We start from the raw sequence: 15,172 nt of genomic DNA on the forward strand, positions 1-15,172 counted from the left end.
ATATCAATATTCTGCTAACCCACTTTTGGCAATATCTGGACTAATAATCAAGGGGTTGCCTTGATACATGGGGCTTGCCAAAGTCCTCAACTGCCAGTGGCGAGGTTAGCTGGCTGCCCTCCTGCACGTGGCATAGCCCGGTTACCTTCCTCTCTGTCTCCTGTCACTGGGGCTGGCTGGGCAGAGACTCAGAGTCCTGACAGCACGTGCTACTGCAGAACCCAGCCTGTCACTCCTTTGCCCTGTACGCATCTCCTCTACCTTATCCCCCAGGAAGATTTCCAAAGATGCCCCCGCTATTTGCATTTCAGAAGGACTCACCCCAAGCCGTGGAAGTGGCGAGGGAGGTCAGGACCAGAAGAAGAAGCCACATCGTGGAAGGACAGCAACTTCTGGGCCTGCAGGTCTCTGTGCCCATAGAGGGCCTTAGGAGTCCACTCCCCAGTTCCCGCCCCCCTCCAGCTCCCACCCCCAGCTCTGCCCCCGCCACCCAATAGCCTGATGAAGAGACAACAGAAAAGCTCTTCCCCTTCCCAAAGATGCAATGGGCGGCTGTTGGCGCCTCCAAGCCCTGCCCTCCCAGAGTTTACCCTCTTTTATCAAAAGAGTCTGGATTAAACTCTCTGATTACAGATAGCCACCTACTCATTCAACAATTTGTTTCATAAGTGTTTTTCCCTTCCTGGACTCTAACCTTAGTGTGCTGTGGGCTACCCAAGGCAGACACAAGCAGACAGAGGCCTTTAGACAAGGGGAGGCTTTGGCCTGGGGTCCTCAGAACAACTTGAAAACTTTCAGAGTGACTCCTAGCTCCACAGCTGCCCAGCTGGAGAACTTAGGGCAAATCCCTTAGCTTCCCTGAGTTTCTATTTCATAGAGTTCCATGCTTTCCACTTTGGAAGCATCTTAAATTTCATCCCATTTCCCTTTTGATGCCTGGATTAACTTTTCAATATTCCTGCCAATTAACTCAGCCTCCTGTTGCACACCTCCAGGGTCAGGGAATTCATTACCTCTCCACGCAGGGATCTTTGGACAGAATGTTCTTATAGTAAAGGAACTCCATCTCTTCATAATCCCTCGCTCTAACCATCCATCCTTCCATTTAGTCATTATTCCCTTTATTTATTCATTCTTCAAACATTTATCAAATGCCTGCCTCTGTGCTAGGTAGTATGGATACAAAGATAAATTTAAGACATGTTCTAGTGCCCAGAGGAGTTCACCATGTAATAGATAAGATAGATGGGGGAAGGGGTGGCTTGCTATGCAATGTGAAAGCACCAAAATAAAGGGACACAAAGTGCTCTGGGTATACCTGGAAGAGTGTCATTTACCTGATGGGGATGCAAGGAGGATGCTTAAAGCCTGTGTCATTGAATCATTAAGTGTCCAATAAAAGAGAATTCTCCAAATACACTGTGATATTGATACTTAGCTGGCTAAGACAATACTACACATTCACTCAAACTAGAGATGCATACCTCTACATGTGGACAAGGGAATACAGTCATGATCCATTGTGAAGGAAAATAAAACAGGTTATAAAATAGCTATGGCTGCTTCGGGACACAGTTCGGCAGTTCGTCAAAAATTAAACTCAGAAAAAATTAAACTTAGAATTACCATATTTCATAGCAATTTCACTCCTAGGTATATACCCAAGCTAACTGAAAATATGTCCACACAAAAACTTGTACTCAAATAGCAGCATTCTTCAAAAAAGTCGAAAGTGGAAACAACCAAAATGTCCATCAACTGATGAATGGACAAAGAGATATGATCTAACCACACAATGGAATATTATTCAGACATAAAAAGAAATGAAGTACGGATACTTGCTACAATGTGGAGGAACCTTAAAAACAGTATGCTAATGGAAAAAGCCAGACACAAAAGGCCAGATATTGTATGATTCTATTTATGAGATGTTCACAATAAGCAAATCCATAGAGACAGAACGTAGATTAGAGGTTTCTATGGGCTGGGGACGAGGGGAATAAGGAATGACTCCTAATGGGTATAAGGTTTCTTTTAGGTGTGATGAAAATTTTCTGAGATTGGATACTGGTGATGGTTAAACAACTTTGTGAATATACTAATATCACTAAACTTTACACTTTAAAAAGGTGAATGTTATGGTATGTGTATTGTATTTCAAAAAAATAAATATTTTAAAAATCCCATCATGTATAATATCCCATGTTAAAAAACAAAGTTTTACTTCATAGATTTGAAGATCTAATTGGCTTTTTAAATGATTCACGAACCAAGCGGCATCCCATCTAGCAAGCAGAAAAGAAAAGGTTTTAAAGGCAGAGAAGAAGTAGGACAAGGAAGTCATAAACAAACAAAAATGATGATTTCAGGCAGGGTTACCTTCTTTGAGGGGATAAGAGGGTCTATTAGGCATACTACCTCACTGGTGCTGACCAGGAAATTCCAGACTGACTGGTTAAGATTACATTCCTGGGGAAGGTTGAAACTACAATTAAGTTAGGTACTAAATCTTCATTTGGTGACAAGAGCTTAGCACAAGTGGCTGCATTTGGGGTCTGTTGTTTCTTTTTTTTTTAACATTTTCCCTCTTTTGATCAAATTCTTGGCTTAACTGAGAGATGCGATCAAAATCTAAGGCATCAGCACCACTCTCAGCTACCGGTCACTTTTGTGGATCCTTTGTGTGGCGTCCATAGCTCATCATGTTTTTGTCTAATCCCCGTGATGGTCACAGGTCCTGGCTTCAGGTTCATAATACTTAAGTGGTTATTCTCTTTCCTTCTTTTCTTTTTTTTAACATCTTTATTGGAGTATAATTGCTTTACAATGATGTGTTAATTTCTGCTTTATAACAAAGTGAATCAGTTATACATATACATATGTTCCCATATCTCTTCCCTCTTGCGTCTCCCTCCCTCCCACCCTCCCTATCCCACCCCCTAGGTGGTCACAAAGCACCGAGCTGATCTCCCTGTGCTATGCGGCTGCTTCCCACTAGCTATCTATTTTACGTTTGGTAGTGTATATATATCCATGCCACTCTCTCACTTTGTCACAGTTTACCCTTCCCCCTCCCCATATCCTCAAGTCTATTCTCTAGTAGGTCTGTGTCTTTATCTTAGTGAGATCATTTGCGTGGTCGTTAGCAGCTGGGAACGCGTATTTAAAACCTTTGAGAGAATACAATGCACCACAGAAATGATTATGATTGTAATTAGCAAGATAATTCTCAATGTTTGGAGTGCACTCTAGAGCCATGGTCCCTAAGACCCAAACCAATCAAAATCAAATAAGTCCAAGAAAGACTTATTGAAGAAGTCACTTTTTTAAGCCAAGTGGCTTGCTCAGTGATCTTATATAACTGTTCTTATGTAACTAAGTTACTTCCTCAGAAATATTAATCCAAGTGCAGCAAGTGGTGTTGGCCAAAGCACAGTTACCTCCTTGCTCAGCTAAAAGATAATCAAGGGTATTATCAAAAACAACTTTGGCCAGAGTCTCAGAATTTTTCTGAGCTATTGCTTTAGTGGCAGATTCCATAATACTTTCAAGAGTTAAGAAGAGCTTCCTGATCACAGCCTCATTTACATTTACTCCTAACCAGGGAAGTAGGGCCTTCCTTCAAAGGAAGCGAATCTTGAAAATTGAATGCCTCCTGGTAATTCCCATTTAAGTTTTTGGCTCAGGATTGGAAAGGTGACAGCCATGGAGGCCAGTAAAAGGGTCTGTAGACCACACAGGCAGTTTTATTCTGGTTACCCTTTCCTCATGTACTTTTCTTTGCATAGAGCCTGGACACAAGGTTTCCCAAGTTTGGGGCTGTTAACCAGAGATAAGGAAATGGACCAGGGTGACCCTGGCATCATGGACAGATAAGAGTTTTTTAAACGACAAATCCAGCAGTCTGAAAACTTACCCCCTTTAGCAATGGTCTTGGAGATATGGATAATGGCATCATCTTTCTAGGCCAATGCCAGAGTAAAGGAAAGAAAGAGAAGAAAAAAAAGGTTTCATATTTAGTTAAAGTATGAAGTCCCGATCCGACATCTTTGGTGGAAGAAGTCTACCTTGATGTCAGCTGCTTCTCTCCAGTCAATTTGATGTGGTGGCCTCCAGCATTTGTACAGGACCAGATGACAGGTGGAGCCTTTTTCAGCTGTGAGTTATATATCTAAGGTTCAAGTTCCTGAAGTTTGGCTGCCGTCTGGGTAGTAGGAGGAAGACCTGGATCCTTCCAAGGAGATCCAAGGGCAGTCTTTGTTCTTAGTGATTCTAAATCAGAAGGGTGGGATATAATTAGAAACATTAGTTTGGAGATTTGTAGCCAGATATTTGAGGAAACTAGAAGAATTCAAGATCCAGTCCAATTAACAGGTATATAGCAAAACCTCAAAGGCAATTATCAGGATTATGCAAAAGTAATTTTTCTCTCTACAACCATCCACATTTCTTATTTTCCAAGGATAATCACAGTAAAACTTAATTTGTTTGTATCAAATTTGGCTTGATTATTTACATAAGTGCAGCAAGAATAGTTGACCATATACGTTCTTTTTGAGACTGCTTCATTGGCACTTTTCATAAGGAATCTCAGACTGAACTCTTAAAAAGTCTCTAAGGCCAAGAACTCACCATCAGTTTTTACTTGCAATACCTATAGTTTGGGTAAATTCCTCTCTTCTTGAGGTTCCTGGGTCTGCCAGGAAGTTACCTGCCTTACTCACCTGGTAAGGTTGCTGGGAACCCTGTAAGCAAGGTACCAGGCTGATTTTTTCAAGCAGTTCCTTAAAGTTGTCTGGTCAATTTGAGCCTTTATACATCTCTCTTTTTTTTTAAAACGGAGCTGGGAATTTTTTTTTTAATTTTTTATTTATTTTATTTTATTATTTATTTTTGTTGCACCGGCTCTTAGTTGTGGCAGGTGGACTCCTTAGTTGCAACCCGCGGGCTCCTTAGTTGCAGCTCACTGGCTCAGTTGCAGCACATGTGCTCTTTAATTGCAGCTTGAGGGCTCCTTAGTTGCAGCACGTGTGCTCCTTAGTTGTGGCCAGCAGGCTCCTTAGTGTGGCATGCAAACTCTTAGTTGTGGCATGCATGTGGGATCTAGTTCCCTGACCAGGGATCGAACCCACGTCCCCTGCATTGGAAGGTGGATTCTTAACCACTGTGCCACCAGGGAAGTCCCTACATCTCTTTTAAATATGACATTCTAGTCAAAACTTTGGTAATATATGACTTCCCTGGTGGTCCGGTGGGTAAAACTCCACGCTCTCAAGGCAGAGGGCCCAGGTTCGATCTCTGATTGGGGAACTAGATCCTGCAGGCATGCCTCAACTAAGAGTCCACATGCTGCAACTAAGAAGCCTGCATGCCTCAACTAAGACCTGGTGCAGTCAAAATAAATAAGTAAATTAATTAATAAAAAAACTTTGATAATCTATCCAATGTTATTGTGTTCTGTTACAAGGAGAGCAGACTCTTATTGAGCTTACTGAAACAGCAAACTATATTGGCATGAAAAGAATACTCAAGAGTTTCTGAAATTTGAAGGGATTGGGTAGGGAGAAAAAGTAAAGGTTTCGTCTTTGTTCACTAAGGTATAACTGATTTAACTTGTCAATAGCTTCAAGAGAAAGAAAACAGGTTTCCTTAAATCTGGAAAAACAAAACGTAAGAGAACCAGCAACGTTTCAAACAAAAAGTCATCACCAAAAATTATAATGATCTTTATCAGTTCATTTAGTCCTATGTAATTAATTATTGTTGCTCTCGATATTTTGTTAGCAATTCTATGAATCTAGTTTTTCCTTAGAGTTCTGAAAATGCTTACCCAGTTTTGTGGTATGATCTGAAAGTTATCAGGAATCTGTATTCTAGAGTACCTGTCAGAATCCTTTCTATGAATTTCTCTGAAGATGAAACACTTTTGTAGGAACGCTTTTGCAAAAGCATCAGAGTAAAACAATAACTATATGTAAATAACAAAAGACTTAAAATAGCCATGGTTAAAGATCTGATTAGAGTTCATTACAATGCAATTGATAAGGAAATTTGGTTATTTCTGTGACACACACAACATTTTAAGATAATAACTGGAATTACAAGTGATAACATACTAGGACATCTCAGATTTTAGGAATTTCATGCAATTTCTGGAACACTTATAATACATACCAACATAAATGCAACATTAAAAAGTTTAGGGGCTTCCCTGGTGGCGCAGTGGTTGGGAGTCTGCCTGCCGATGCAGGGGACACGGGTTCGTGCCCTGGTCCGGGAGGATCCCACATGCCGCAGAGCGGCTGGGCCCGTGAGCCATGGCCGCTGAGCCTCTGCGTCCGGAGCCTGTGCTCCGCAACGGGAGAGGCCACAACAGTGAGAGGCCTGCATACCTAAAAAAAAAAAAAAAAAAGTTTAGTATTACTTCTTTTCTGACAATGCTTCCCATATAACTTAATATATTAAATAAACCTAATTAGTTTAACACCTTTCTTTTTTTAAAGGAGAAAGAATAAATTTTTTAAGGTGTTCCAGGAACCCTTCAAAAAATCCCAAAGTTAGTTTGAGGTCAAAAGATTTCATTTAGAATTTGATTTTGGGGAAGCTTGTCAAAAATAACAAAAGGTTTAAAAACACTCAGTCAAATAGGATCACAGGTCACTGTGAAACAATACTTAGTTATCTACTTAACCAAAGTGACAATTAAAGACTTCGCAGGCAAATATAGAAGGTGATATACTCTGAGCAAAACTTAGCTCTTTTACTACTAAGAGGACTAGTTTTACCTAAGTAATCAAAGACAACACAGAAACATAGGTAAATTATTTTAACAAGTCTCAAGATCTTTGTTTTCTAGGCAGATTATTTTAAAAGGTAAAGAAAAACCTTTCACAATCTCTTATGAAGAACAGACCAATAGTCCAATAAGACTGTCCTTTTAACAGTGAGAAAACCAAATTTTAATTTTGTACCGGCTTACTTTTGATATTAAAACTCATTCAACTTATTTAAAAATTTTAATATACATTTAATATATTTTTTAGGAACATAAATTTTCATAGTAAATTTCTCAGTGTGGCACAAGTTATGTTTACTAACAACCCCAATAAACTTAAACTAGCTTTTATTTACTAAAGATTATTTTAGATCATATGAACTTGAGAAACATTTGGTCTAGTTTCTATTATATTTCTGAGAGTTTGACTTATATAAGCACTTAATTTTTCTTAAACCAATTAAATAGAGAGAGCTCTTTTTACAAATTAATTTTGGAAATGCCATCTAGAAGGTAGAAAATACACACACATCTACAACAAGCATATTTACACACATAAACATACAGACAGATGCAAAGAGACTTTATAGTTTCATTTTAAAATTTAAGTCAGGCCAGCACAGTAAGAAGCAGCTGTATCTTCCCTATGCTCACACTGCTTTCACAGTTTCATTTAGCAAGCCTGCTTTTGTCCAGGTCAGACCAATATTGATATAGAGAGAGTTAAGCAACCAGCATCTATAAAACACATGACAATCCCAGAAAAGCTCGTGAGTTCTTGGCTAAGGGCATAGGATATAGCTGAAATGAAGCTTCTGGAGACCAAACTTCTATAAAGGATGCTCATTTTCACTCATTCTAGCCACTATGGCAGGCCCGTAAGGGGGAGCCCTGTGTTAGGGACGGGGACTTTGTGACAGCATTAGAGTTAGCCCTTAGAGAAGATTGCTTCTATGAAATTTGACTTTGTCTGGGATTCTTCCCTTCTACCTGGGAAAGAATCATGGGTCATAGGAGCACCCTAATAAAGAGCACCCCTAATTCTATCCACATGGGACAATCCAGGTGGTCCTCCTAAGCAGAAAACAGCGCTGTTTCTAATCACTTACCACACCACATATACACTCAAACACAAAAATTCACACACCTGTCAAGGAATAACCATCCAGCCTTTTGCCCTGGCCATCTGGCCTTTCTAACCTAGGAACACAGCCCTAGTTCTTAGCCTATGAAGACTGTAGGATGCTGTCTTAGCAAAATATAAAGAAAGGGATGAATTATTCTCCTACTCTCACTGTTCAATCACATACGCAATTGTGACACCCATAATTTCAAAACCAGAGGCAGCCCCTTCCAAACCTTGCTGTGAATGGCTGCAGTCTGGTTGCCCCTTCCTGGCTCAAAAGGACTCTGCAGAAGTGGGTGCAGCCTACCAAACCTGAAGCCAAACCTCAGTTTCACTTAATGTGTACAATCTTTTGGCATCACATTAGCTATAAGTAATACAGCTCTTAGGTTTCAGTGGCAGTTGATTGGGATTATCACTTTTCTTTTGGGGAACTCCCTAAGGTTTCCCATATGAAACTAAATGATCTGGAAAGTAAAATCCTAGGAACTAACCCTAACTCCTAAGCAGCTGGGCAGGTCTTAGGAGAGAAGACACCTGTGGGGCCTCCAAATTAGCTACCCCCAAACCTTTCCATCTCCATCAATTTACTCAAAAGATACATGGAAAGCATATACACCATGTTTTGGAGCATATGCACCAAAACAAGCACTGGACAAGTATGAGCTTGTGTCCTACTAGGCCCATTACTGGACTTTGTCTATGATGGAGAACACTGCACTGGGAGACCAGAAATCTGGGAACCTCACTGGGTGACATTCGGGCGTCTGTTCTGGAAAGGGAGTGGTGAGAGGCAGGGGTGGCTATGGGTGAGGTGATCTCTCATGCACCACCTACCCTGGATCAACATTCTGTGAATCTAGAATTATATGGCATTTTCCAATGCAGCCTAGACATAGGCAGTGTTTCCGGAACCTCAGTTATTCTCATAATAGCATCATGTTTTTTTTGCCATATCAGTATACCATCTGTATTACTATTACCAGTTTTCTTTAGATTAATTTTTTACTTTAACAAACTTATTCAAAAAAATTTTTACACCATTTCCATAAAGGGAAGACCTGTATAACTTACTATGTACTAATAGTAAGCATGGAAATGTGTCATTGTATTTTTAAAAATTAAAATAATGGTAAAAATAAAAAGTGAATAAGTATATAGGTAATAACACCTCTAACTGATTTACAGAAGTGTACACCTGAAAATAAATACTCAATGGGAAAAGTGGACCATTGATGGTCAGTTAGTAGTATAAGGGCAGGGACAAACTTGTCCACCATATGACCACCTGTTAGGTGACCAGGCATTGGCTTCATCAAGGGTCATCATTACTGTAGCCATTTCCTCGAGCTTCAGGGACCTTCTTCCTTTTGATACTTAGATCACTGGGCAGAAATCACATTATGTTCACACCTCTCAAGGCCTTTGATGCTCTGTTGTAATTCTGTTGCTAGACACCCTGGGGTCAGTCCAGTCCTAGGACTGACTGAGGCAGAGTACCTGTGGAAATTTTGGCCTGGGGGTGGTTCCCAGTGGGGAGAGTCACTCACCATGGGCACAAGTGGTCACCCTACATGGTACAAACAACTGGTGGTCATGCTGTCTCCATCGGGCAATCATGTGGGACTGCCTAGTTTAGCTCCTGTTGAGTGAGAATGTTTTGAGAGAGGGGAGTAAATTATGGTTACAAATAGGCTCAGAATTTAGTGGCTTATTTCTTGTTATATAAAGAACTTGGGTGTGGTTCAGGTCAACAAGGTGGCTCTCCTCCATTCAGGGATCAAACCAGGGGGTCAGCAGACATTTGCTATAAAGGACCAGATAGTAAATATTTTAGGCTCCGCAGGTTATATGGTCTCCATGGAACTACTCATCTCTACTGTTGTAGCAAAAGCAGCATGGACAATACCTAGGCAAATGGGCATGACTGTGTTTCAGTAAAACTTTACTTTAAAAACAGGTGGTGGGCAGGACAGAAATAAAGTCACAGACATTGAGAATGGACTTGAGGACACGGGGAGGGGGAAGGGTAAGCTGGGATGAAGTGAGAGAGTGGCATGGACTTGTATATATTACCAAATGTGAAATAGATAGCTAGTGGGAAGCAGCCGCATAGCACAGGGAGACCAGCTCGGTGCTTTGTGACCACCTAGAAGGGTGGGATAGGGAGGGTGGGAGGGAGACGCAAGAGGGAGGGGATATGGGGATATACGTATATGTATAACTGATTCACTTTGTTATATAGCAGAAACTAACACACCATTGTAAAGCGGTTATACTCCAATAAAGATGTTAAAAAAACAAAAAACAAAAAAAAACAGGTGGTGGACCAGATTTGGCCCATGGGCCACAGTTTGCTGACCCCTGATCTAGACAATGGTGGCTTTGCTATCTTTAATTCATGGCTTCTAATGTTGTAGTTGGTGTTAAATCTAGTCCAGCTGGAGTGGGGAGGAGCAGGAAGGAGTGAATATTGGGGAAAATTGGGCCAGGCCTGGACGTGACAGTCCTCACTTCCACTCAGGTTCTACTGGGAAGAACTTAGGCACACGGTCAGTCTAATTGCAAGGAAGGCTGGGAAACGTGGTCTGGTTGTGCACCAAACAAAGCAGGATGGATTTTAATGGACAGCTAGCAATTCCTGCCACAATTAATAGCCATTAAATCATGGATTTGATATTAGAGATTTTTTTCCTAATTCATAGCAAAATAAACATGTAATCATTATATAAACCATTTAAAGTTTGTTTGTACACCATCTAAAATGACCTTACATAACTCTGGGAATAAGTACTACACTTTGGTAAACACTGAGTTTTTCTGTTTCTTTTTTTTTTTTTTTTTTGCGGTACATGGGCCTCTCACTGCTGTGGCCTCTCCCGTTGTGGAACACAGGCTCCGGATGCGCAGGCTCAGCGGCCATGGCTCACGGGCCTAGCCACTCTGCGACATGTGGGATCTTCCCGGACTGGGGCACGAACCCATGTCCCCTGCATTGGCAGGCGGACTCTCAACCACTGCGCCACCAGGGAAGCCCTGTTTCTTTGATTTAAATTACAGTAGCCTGATTGTAAATCCAGTCCCTACTTGCTAGGACTACTCTATAAAGCTTTCCTTCAGCCTTTTAAGAGTCAAAAAGGAAAAAGGGTGAATCAGAAAGACATGTAAAAATTTAGACCTAGAAAAGTTAAGATTGAATTATATTCTGGAAAAAGTTCAAATTATTATTATAGATTTTTTATAGACATCTGGGCAAATACAGTGACCTCCAACTACAGAAGTGTTTTGTGTGTTTTTTTTATCCTGGAATTGTCAAAATATATACACATATATAAATGCTCAAAACTTTCCATGACTTCTGATCATACTGGGCATTAAGAGGTGAACAGATTTTGGAGGACAGAGAAGAAAGGACATTAGCAGCAGTGCAAGGTGGATTTGAAGGCTTCCTGGGGGAGGTCAGCAGGGGCTGAAAGGTGAATAAAGGACAGAGGGCACGAGTGCCAAGCTAAGGAGAACTGGGTTTCACCCTGGACAGACAATGGGGAGCCATTGCAATGGTAATGACAAGATAACAAGGGTGTTTCCAAAAGTAGAATCTGGCAGAAGCAGGTAAGCCACTGGAGAGGCCAAGAGGGTTACTCTGAAAAGGAACCTCCCAAACACTCACTGGGAGGGTGGAGGGGGAGCTCTCCTTTCCAAAGACAGATAAGTTCTCTGCAGGTGAAAGCTTGGCCTTTGGGGCTCCCACAGGCCTCAGCAAGAATAATGACATAAGCGTTTCCAAAACGCTAGATGGCAAAAAGTTTTGCCAAATCCCAGGACCTATTGATGTGAGCTCTCAGTTCTCACTCTGAAAGGTCACAGGAGCCACGGGGAAGTTGTAACCGCCGGAGATCCCCTGAATCATTGTCTGTTCTGTGTCTACTTGTCCTTCTATGGTAGCAGGTTGGGAGCACATTGAGGGGTGGGCACAAGTGTGTATGACTGGCTGAGTCAGTCCACGGTTCCCCCAACGCATCACCCAGGTTTCAAGTACCCTTCAAGCTACACACATATAAAATGTCATTTCAATATACAATAAGCATGAACATCAAGACGTGCAAAACCAGATACTCAAACTGTACCTGTCAAGTTGGCAAGGAATCATCTCACTACTATTTTAATGGTTGTGCCAGTATTGACAAGAGTGTAGAAAAACAGGAACTTTCACCACTGATGTGGGAAATAAATTAGTACAGCCTTTCTTGGGGGCAATTTGGCAAAATCTATCCAAATACTTAAGAAGGGTATCTTCATTGCCCTACCTATTTTCTATTGAGGAGTAATTCTGAATGAGCCCTAAGATGTCTGTATCAGACTGATTGTTCACCTCAATGATATTGATAGTAGTAAAAAGTATGAAATAACCTATGACCAATGGTAGTAAATGGTTAAATAAGTTATTAAGTATTTCTACTACGGGATGCTAGGTAGCAGTCAAAAGTGTAGAAACATACATAATATTGTTTTTAAGTGTTCATTCAAAAAAGCAGTTTGGCATTTGCTATTAAAGAAGGAGGATAAAAACCTGAATTTTCACTCCCTCCCCCAGTTTTTCTAAAAGGACAGTAAAATAAAGTCTGTAAAGGCACAAGCCCATGTGTCCAAAGTGGAAGAGGAGACGATGGCAACAGCACTCTGGAAGCTGAAAGATGACAGAACAATGACCACTGCTTTTAGGGCAGAGAGAGTGAAAGTTGATGCATGGGGAGGAGGGAGGCCCCGAAAGATGGATGAAGAATGGAGACAGTAGACAACACTCTGGATTAGAGGTGCCAGGTAGCTGTGAAAGTGGGGGATGCAGATACCCCCAACTTATGCACATCAAGAGTGCAGCTCTCGGGCTTCCCTGGTGGCGCAGTGGTTGAGAGTCCGCCTGCCGATGCAGGGGACACGGGTTCGTGCCCCAGTCTGGGAGGATCCCACATGCCGCGGAGCGGCTGGGCCCGTGAGCCATGGCCGCTGAGCCTGCGCGTCCGGAGCCTGTGCTCCGCAACGGGAGAGGCCACAGTGGTGAGAGGCCCGCGTACCGCAAAAAAAAAAAAGAGTGCAGCTCTCCCCTCCAAGATCCACCCCGGCTAAAGTTCCCCACATGTGCTCTGCTTCTGCCAGTCCCAGAATTGGATTGAATCTGGGGAATCCAATCACCTGATCACAACAGAGCACCAGAAGGCCTGTGGCAGCATCAACACAACGTGATTTCTATCCAGAGATCTGAGTGTCAAAAGGAAAATTTTCCTGAAGTTCAAGGAAGTGGCTGTAGTAACAGTGATGAAGACAACGCCTGGTCACCTACCTAGTGGTCATGACGGTGGACAAGGTTGCCCCACCCTTATGTTACTAGCTGACCATCAGTGGTCAGCTTTTCCCACTGAGTAACTTATTTTCAGGAAAACCATTTTGTAAGGGAGTGGCCAAGATGGCAGAGTAGGAAGACCCTGAGCTCACCTCCTCCAACAGGCACACCAAATAGAGCGACTATCAATGAGAATGACCTGCAGACTAGCAGAAAAGGTCTTCCACAGCTAAGATACAGAGAAGGAAACACAATATGAGAGGACGGACAGAGAAGACCCACACCCCCTTTGTAGGTGACCCACAAATGGGAGGATAATCACAGTTGAAGAGGTTCTCCCCAAGGAGTGAGGAGTCTGAGCCCCGTATCAGGCCCCCCAACCTGGGGAATCTGCACAAGGAAGACCAGCCCCCAGAATCTCTGGCTTTGAAGGCCAGCATACAGGAGAGCTGGAGGGCTGTGGGAAAGGGTGCACATAAAATATCACATACTCCTAGACCCAGCACAGAGGCAGTAACTTGAAAGGAGCCTGGATCTGACCCACTAGCTAATCTTGGAGAGCCTCCTGAAGAGGCAGGAGGCAACAGGGATTCCCCCTACAGAAAAAGATGACAGCGTAAGCCATTTATGGGAGCTTGTTCTACCACAAGGACCCGGGCGCTGGCAAGTGCCATTTTGGAGCACTTCCTCTAGTCTATTAGCACTGAATCTTAACTGGCCCCTAGTCCAAGGACCCCCTAGGCTGAGCCGCCAGCCACTCTGGGACATAGCCCTGACCATCAGCAGGCCGAGGACCCAGCCTCACCCACCAACAGGACAGCACCAGCCATGAAACCACCCAGCCTCAGCAGCCAGCCACACTAGCACATGGCCCTGCCACCAATGGGCTGGGACCAGCCCTGGGACGGCTCTGCCCCCAGGACCCACTGGCAGCCACCGGGGCCGGGACCAGCCCCACCTACCCGTGGACTCACAGTAGTTGGCCCTGCCAAAATAGAAGGACCCATGCACCCACCACAGGTGGCACCACTAGAGCCTATAATTTTGGTGATCAGAGGGGAGTGTGCTGCTGGGCCCCATAGGACAACCCCTACATGAGGCCACTCCTCCAAGATTGGGAAATGTAACGGACCTATCCAATACACAGAAATAAAAACTGAGTTAGGCAAAATAAGGCAATGGAAAAATATGTCACAATGAAGGAACAAGATAAAACCCTGGAAGAAGAACTAAGCAAAGTGGAGACAAGCAATCTACTCAATAAAGACTTCAAGGTAATGAATATAAAGATGCTCAACAAACTCAGGAGAGGAATGGATGAACACAGTGAGAAGTATAACAAAGAGTTAGAAAATATAAAGAAAAGTAGAACTGAAGAATATAATAACTGAAATTAAAAATACGCTAGAAGGAATCAGCAGTAAAATAGGTGATACAGAGGAACAAATCAGTGAACCGCAGGACAGAGCAGTGGGGCTCATTGAAGCACAACAGGAAAAAAAAAGAATTAAAAAAAATTACAATAGTTTTAAAGACCTCTGGGACAGCATCAAGTATACTAACATTTGCAATACAGGGGTCCCAGAAGGAAAAGAGAGAGAGAAAGGGGCAGAAAACTTATTTGAAGAAATGATAGCTGAAAACTTTCCTAACATGGGAAAGGAAACAGACATCCGGGTCTAGGAAGTACAGAGTGTCCCAAACAAGATCAAATCAAAGTGGTCCACACCAAGACACACTGTAATTAAAATTGCAAAAGTTAATGATAGAGACTATTAAAAGCACCAAGGATAAAGCAACTAGTTATGTACAAGGAAATTTCCATAAGTCTATCAGCTGACTTTTCAGCAGAAACTCTGCATGCCAGAAGGGAGTGGCATGATATATTTAACGTCATGAAAGGAAGAACCTACAGTCAAGAATACTCTACCTG

General features: G+C 42.4%; 2 protein-coding genes across 2 annotated transcripts in view; both read right to left on the reverse strand.

Annotated features, from left to right (window-relative positions):
* LOC101287207 (liver carboxylesterase-like) overlaps window positions 1–373 on the reverse strand; it is a 38,960-nt gene extending 38,587 nt beyond the window's left edge. Inside the window, exon 1 of the mRNA XM_049703639.1 lies at window positions 322–373. Coding sequence (XP_049559596.1) covers window positions 322–373 — 52 coding nt within the window. The remainder of the gene's footprint in view (window positions 1–321) is intronic.
* Window positions 374–2,284: 1,911 nt separating this feature from the next.
* CES5A (carboxylesterase 5A) overlaps window positions 2,285–15,172 on the reverse strand; it is a 58,361-nt gene continuing 45,473 nt past the window's right edge. The window contains exons 13-14 of the mRNA XM_049703640.1: window positions 4,068–4,272; window positions 2,285–3,962 (exon numbers count right to left, since the gene is read on the reverse strand). The gene's annotated coding sequence lies outside the window, so the exon portion shown is untranslated. The remainder of the gene's footprint in view (window positions 3,963–4,067; window positions 4,273–15,172) is intronic.

The sequence above is a fragment of the Orcinus orca genome, chromosome 20, assembly GCF_937001465.1.
Source record: "Orcinus orca chromosome 20, mOrcOrc1.1, whole genome shotgun sequence".
NCBI lineage: Eukaryota > Metazoa > Chordata > Mammalia > Artiodactyla > Delphinidae > Orcinus > Orcinus orca.